Raw genomic sequence first — 6,986 nt, 5'->3', positions numbered from 1 at the left:
TAATTCCTGGAATGTGACTTTAACCTCTAGATTATATTACTGGACTATATATATATATATATATATATATATATATATAGATTGAACTAATTGATTGAAAGCCTTGACTGGAAATTCAATAGTAGCACATACTTCCATTTTGCTGCTATAGTACAAGCAGACCTCCTTTGATTTATAGGAAAACATAGGCTGGACCGATGGAGGATTATAATCCTTTAGGGGAAAAAAAACCAAGATGGTCTTTGAAACAAAGGATTGAATCTCCTACGGTTGGAGGAAAGTTATCGAAAGCTTTAGGCCCTGTTTGTTTTAGCTAGGAATTATTGTAATCTGGATTATTGAGTCAGACTACTTTAAGTTGGATTATTATAAGTTTAAGCTGGATTGTTATAAGCTAAAGTAAAAAAAGAAATGACAAATATATGTTATTATTTTAAAGTATTCAAGGGTAGTGGGTCTAAAACCAACAAATAATCTAGAATAAGCACCTTTGAGTGATCTTATCAGATTATAGTAATCTGGACACTAAACTATAATAATCTATCTGTTTATTTCAGCTTACTTCTAATAAGCCAGATTATAATAATCCCAAGCAGAATCAAACAGGGCCTTGCCCTCTTGGAAGATTATCTCTCTTATCCGATTTTGGCCTATTCCAGCAATGATTTCTGTTTTTTTTTTGTGTGTGTTTTACCATCCTCTATTTGGCACTTACAATCTATTTTTTATATTCCGCCGTTTTTCTCATTCTGTGTTTCAAAAAATCCCTTAAGTTTTAACTCACTGGAGCTGTCAAGACCTTCCAGTGGGAAATTATGTTTCAGTCTTTCTTGAAGTGTTCTGATGCTTCTGAGGTTTGATCTTTTGATGTACTTCAACGGTTCAACCTGACGTCCCAGGATAACTTCTTTGTGGTGATGTTGAGCATTCAAGCAAGCAGCGATGTTCCGGGTCTTGATTCAGGGTGCAAAACAGCTGTGATAATTCACGCCGGCTGAAAAAATGCGCCAAAAACAGGCAATGCATGCTGCCTCGTCCATTCCAACGAAGCCATTGACCATTCCGCCTTGTCCATTCCGCCGGCCGGCCGTCGGGGCACATAAATCTGCTCGTGAAACACCGGCATCGTCTAGAGCTCGACGTCTCACATCCATTTTTTTTTAAAATTTCTGCCGCCCATGGCCGCTACGGTGTACCTCCTTCCTCTCCTGCTCGTCGTCACCGGAGCCACTCTCCATCCTGCGGCGGCAGCTCAAGCGAAGCACGAGTCTTTCAGGGACGACCGGCGCCCGCTCATCTTTGTAGGCAAGTTCAGATTCACCCGGAACGGCTCGGTGTCGATTGCCGTCACGGCCGGCAGCGAGGCTGGGGTGACGGCTCCGTTTCTTGCCGGCTTCTTCCTCCTCCCCGACGAGATGAGGCTCGACCCGACGCTGAGGCTGCCGCCGTTCTCGCAGGGTCCCGTGTCCTACAGGCGATGCATCCTCACCAGCCCGTACATCCACCGGCTCTTGACCTTCGTTGCCCTCGACGGCGACGGCCACTACAGAGGCACCTACCCCATCACCCGCGCAGGGGAATACAGCATCTACTTCGCCAACTGCGCGCCAGGGGCGCGCGTCACCATGGACGTCCATGTCGAGCTGCACGACTCCAACCCGGTCGACGGCGAAGAAGACCCCGTCCGGGTGGTCTACTCTGTCTTCGCCGTCTGCTACGGTGCGCTCCTGATCGCGTGGCTGCACCGCACGCTCGTCCGCTGCTGCCTCACGGCGCGCCCCGTGCACGACGTCATGTCCGGCCTGCTCGTGGTGCTCATGCTACACTGCCTCACGGCGGCCGAGGACGGGCGATACACCCGCGTCGTCGTCACGGCGCAGGGCTGGAACGTCCCGTGCTTCGCGCTGCGTCTTGTCAAGGGCGCCATGCTCTTCCCCGCGGTCGCGCTGATCGGCGCCGGCTGGTCGCTCCCGGAGCCCTTCGTGCCAGACCGCGCATTGAACGTGTTGACGGCGGTGGCTCCACTCCAGGTCGCCATGGCGATCGCCACCACCTTGGCCGGCGACGCCCCCGCGTTCGTCGCCGGAGGGGTCGCTTGGACGTGGAGCCACGCCTTCGTCCTAGCCCAGCTCGCTTGCTGCGTCGCCGTGCTGATGCCGATGGGCAGGGCGATCGAGGCGCTACGGAAGGAGGCCGACACGGACGACAAGGCGGCGCGGAGGCTCGGCAAGCTCGCGCTGTTCCGGCAGCTCTACCTTGCCGTGGTGGTGTACCTGTACTACACGAGGATGGCCGTGATCATCCTCAAGTTACTCGTGGGCACCAGTTCCGGCCACCGCTGGGCGAGCGTCGCGGTGGAGGAGGCGGCCGCCATTGCGTTCTACACGTTCATGTTCTGCAAGTTCAGCCCGGCTGAGGACATTCCAATCGAAGAGGATGCTGAAGAATTGATTCCTGGAGGAGTTTGAGCACCTCGACTGGGTTCCTTCCATAGGAATAAGTACGTGTTATTTACAACGAAACTTTGTTGGAGCCAAACTTTGATGGGTCTTATTTACAGTGACTTGCCATCCTCTATTTCTATTTGGCCCACATGAAAATACTATTTGGGTCCCAAATAGGGCCAGACATATGGCCGTACCAATCTAAGCCCAATTAGGATAAAACAGGCCCAGTTGCGACATGACTGCACTGCTCTGCACCTCATTCGCATCAGGTAAAGGGGAAGGACAAAGCTGAATAATCATCGTAGAATTGCTAGCCTAAACCCTCTCAACTCTTGGTGATGGTGACAAGCAACATGGACAGTCACTGCCTCGAAACTACTCCAGCTGAACCGATGAATATTCTGAGCACTTGATTCCTCCCCCCCTCTCCCAAGTCGCAAGCGCCGTTGACTCACACACACACACAAAAAAAAACGTTTAAACTATCACCATGAGGCAACGAGGCGGCTGCTGACGCAGTCGTCACGCTGACAGGTGACGGGATCCGGTGATCGTTTGGTGAGCGATCGCCGACCTACAAACTCGAGGACCCCAGGCGCCCCTCGTATGCACGAATAAGATATGGCGCAGCGTACTGCTGCGTGCTGCGAACTAGTTGGAGTGATGATTTCCAAACGCCAAGCCTGCGATTTTCCTAAGTGCAGGTGCTGCCGTATCGATCTCTCTCTGAAAACCGATGGTTTGGTACGGTGCAGCTCATCATCATCTGACCTAAACGCCTCTCGGGATAGCACCAGTTTGCAGTTGCAGGTGATGCCGGAAATATGCTCTGGTGCTTGCCTAGCTTCCCTTGGAAATCTGCTTGCTTGCTCACCCAACCACCGGCCTCTCGCGTATCATGAGCTGCAATATGGTCCAGGCTCCTGACCGCTTTGCTGATTTGTAACATGGAAGAGAAGCAGCGAGTACGTACTATTACCGGTAGGAGATGGTAACCAGTAGTAACTTAATTATTCAGAGCATGGGTGCCATGAGGGTCAGGGTAGTTTCGGTTTGCAGATAGGGGAGGCAGTGCAACCAAAAAAAAAAGGGGTACTATACCTGTGAAAGTTTTTAAGTTTGTATCGTAGAAAAACTTGTCAAGTTTTGAAAATTCCGTTAAGTTCTGTGATATATATGTCAGCATTAACAACGGTGAAAAGGACCCAATGCAATGTATGTATATCAGTACATCCATCATCCATGATGAATTCTCGAATATAATACTATCGTCAAACTCCTCTAGAATTAGCCAGTTGATCACGTTGCACAAGCAAGGCAGTGATTTTTAAAGGAGTAATAGAGTTATAAGAAGCAAACCAGAACACATGTAAACTAGTGCAGTTTTTCTTAACTCATCATGTTAAGCTATAATATATATGCACGCCATTGATCATGTAGTCATTTATTAAGACCCTCCAATACCGGTATGACCTCTTCGGCTCTGGATATGATGTACCTAACCATAACCAACCCCTTTACTGTTCCTATCTAACTCTATCTATGTCAATGTACCATATGACAGTTGACAAACACATAAATATCTAAACATTCATAAGTTTGATATGTACTGGTACAACCTAGTTTTTTTTTTCATACTTACACTGAGACAATGAAAGTTGCATGGAAGGCATGAACTAAATTAGGAAGATTATTATATCACAAAAGAACAGATGTAACAAGTTCAAGAACAGCATAATTTATACCTTTATTTTGGTTGATAAAGTTTAGAAGAGGCATTTGTGCTTTATTCGTTTCAACATCAACAAAAAGGTGATATTTCTCCCTTTAGCATCAAGAAACGACACGTTATAGAGCGTCAGGAATGACGTGTATAGAATAATTCCATTAAACAGGATTAGGCAAGAAAACATCAGAACACTTCATTTCGTAAGTCTTTAACACAGCAACTACAAAGGGGAAAAAGAAAAGAAAAGAAAAGAAAATTGTAGTGGACAATACAAATCCACTTATTTAGCTACAAATCACACAGGAAACAAAAAAGGAGTCCGAATTAAAAGCACATCATATTAAACTGCTTCGAATTAATTAGGCCATCCTTTTTCCTTTTTGCACCCTTTCATCTCTCTTTTTTTTTTTCACGCGTTTAATGCTCTGGCCATTCAAATGTATATGCAAGCGCGCGCGCGCGCGCGCAAACCCGTCCGTACGGCTCGATCACCTCCTCTTGTTCTTGCTGCCGAGGACGAGGCTGAAGTAGAAGAGCAGCCGGAAGAAGAAGCCCCACGCCGCCGTGACGAGCAGGCACTCCCACTTGCCGAGCTGCGTCACCGCCGCCTCCCGGAGCACGTTGTGCCCCGTCATTACGCAGGTGTTGGGGCCGATCTTGACGCCGAGCGCGGAGCCGATGGACGCAAGCACCCTCGTCTTCACCGCGTCCGGCATCATGGCGAGCGGCGAGTTGTCGAACATCTGCGTGCCGCGAACGAAGCACTCGCCGCCGCGGGCGAACTCGTTCTGCAGCACCCCCTCGAACGGGTACTTGACTAGCGAGAGGTAGTGGAACCATATCCAGTACTGTGGTATCCTGTCCCGGTTGATGAAGAAGCCGCTGAAGAGGAGGAAGTAGGCGAGGACGGCGACCACGACGGTGTAGCCGATCATGACGTGCGGTATCACGCCGGAGAGGAACGTGACGAACCCGCTGCCGGCCCAGAAGGAGGCGAGGATGGCGAGCGTGTAGAAGGTGAACCCGGACACGCCGCCCGCCAGGCCGACGGCGAAGAAGGTGGTGAAGGCGAAGGCGAGGGAGAGCACGACGAGCGGCGGGAAGGAGACGATGGCGTTGGAGAGCACGTAGGAGGTGCGGCGATATGCGCCGTAGGCGGTCTCCCGGAGGAAGATGTAGCGCTCCTGCAGGAACACCGGGAGTGCGTCTGCGCAGGTGTAGAACATGGTGGACATGGCGAAGGCGAAGAAGCCGAGCCGCTCCTGCGCGCCCTTGGGGGACTGGTCGAGCTTGTAGAAGACGGTGGCGAGGATCGCGCCGGTGATCACCACGGCGCCGAGCCTGATGAGGAACAGCTCTGGCATGCGCCGCGTGTTGATCGCCGACCTCTTCGTCAGCACCTTCATCTCCACCCAGAACGGGTTCGCGTAGGTGTGCATCGACGCCGCCTCGCCGGCCACGTCCGAGCCGGACACCAGCTTCCCCCGTGAGATGCTCGTGGTGATGGCTTCCTTCAGGGACATGGTAGGCTCCCAGGGAGCATCAGCTGGGTAGTGCCTCGCCGCGTGCATGAGCTGCCACTTCTGGTTGAAGTGGACGAGCGGTGTGGTCCCCGTCGGCGACGACTCGAACTCGCGGATTAGGTCGAGCGCGAACTCGGCGCGGTTCTCGTCGTCGGGCACCGGGTACCCGAACTCGGCGAAGTAGGCCGGAATGGCGGAGGGGGGGCCACTGAAGACGGTGCGTCCACCGGAGAGGAGGATGAGGCGGTCGAGAAGGACAAGGATGCGGTGGCTCGGCTGGTGGATGGAAGTGATGACAATGCTGCCGCTCGCGGCGATGCTGCGGAGCACCTGGACGACCATGAACGCCGAGGTGGAGTCGAGTCCCGACGTGGGTTCGTCCAGGAACAGGAGGATTGGATCATGGATGATGTCGGTGCCAATGGAGACCCTGCGGCGCTCGCCTCCCGAGACCCCGCGGTGGCCCTCGTCGCCGATGATGGTATTCTCCGCCGCGCGGAGGCCGAGCTGGTCTATGAGCGTCTGCACGCGCGCCCGCTTCTTGGTCGCGGGCAGCGAGCGCGGGAGGCGGAACTCGGCGGCAAAGGAGAGTGTTTCGGTGACGGTGAGCATGGGGAACAGCAGATCGTCCTGCATGACGTACGCGGAGATGGACTTGATGATGTTGCCGGTGAGCGCCTCGCCGTTGAGCGTGACGGAGCCCTTGAGCGAGTCGCGGGAGATGCGGTTGGCGAGCGCGTCGATGAGCGTCGACTTGCCGGAGCCGCTGGCCCCCATCACCGCCAGGATCTCCCCCTCCCTCGCCTCCCCAGTGATGCCGTCCAGCAGCACCCTCGTCCGTGGCGCGTGCGCATCGGGCGCAGCCGCAGTGACGCGGTCGCACCGGTTCTGCAGAGGCAGACGAAACCCGCCGCCGCTGCCGCCGGGCCGCGCCCGCCGCGCGGCGCGGACGCTGTAGGCCAGGTCGCTGAACGCCAGCCTGAACTGGATGGTCCGCCCCGGAGGCCGCATGGGCAACGACAGCGCGTTGCCCGCTGAGCCATCCTCATCCGCGGCGCCCGAGTCGTCGACGGTGGCCGCGCCGACGAGGCGGAGTATCTCGGCGAGCGGCGGGTTCCTGCCCCTCGCGGGCGCCGGCGGGGCCGCCGCCGCCGTGGGCGTGGCTAGGAAGGGAAAGCGGTCGTGCCCTGCGCGCGCCATCGCATGCACACGCACACCCACAGCTGCGAACCAACCCGTCTATCTAGGACGATGACTAGGGCGTGCTCAGCTCGAGCTGTGGATCAG

General features: G+C 54.0%; 2 protein-coding genes across 2 annotated transcripts; one reads left to right on the top strand and one right to left on the bottom strand.

Moving 5' to 3' along the window:
- The first annotated feature begins 1,625 nt into the window (after positions 1-1,625).
- LOC102708678 (protein CANDIDATE G-PROTEIN COUPLED RECEPTOR 7-like) lies at positions 1,626-2,468 on the top strand. The gene has a single exon (XM_040521174.1). It carries the CDS (start codon positions 1,626-1,628, stop codon positions 2,466-2,468), a length of 843 nt encoding a protein of 280 aa, XP_040377108.1.
- Positions 2,469-4,494: 2,026 nt separating this feature from the next.
- LOC102699267 (ABC transporter G family member 6) lies at positions 4,495-6,986 on the bottom strand. Its single transcript, XM_006644910.3, has one exon. The coding sequence runs from the start codon at positions 6,897-6,899 to the stop codon at positions 4,665-4,667; it is 2,235 nt and encodes a 744-aa protein (XP_006644973.2). The 5' UTR covers positions 6,900-6,986; the 3' UTR covers positions 4,495-4,664.

Source organism: Oryza brachyantha, chromosome 1, assembly GCF_000231095.2.
Source record: "Oryza brachyantha chromosome 1, ObraRS2, whole genome shotgun sequence".
In the NCBI taxonomy this organism is placed as follows: domain Eukaryota; kingdom Viridiplantae; phylum Streptophyta; class Magnoliopsida; order Poales; family Poaceae; genus Oryza; species Oryza brachyantha.
This window is presented reverse-complemented; position numbering and strand designations above follow the sequence as displayed.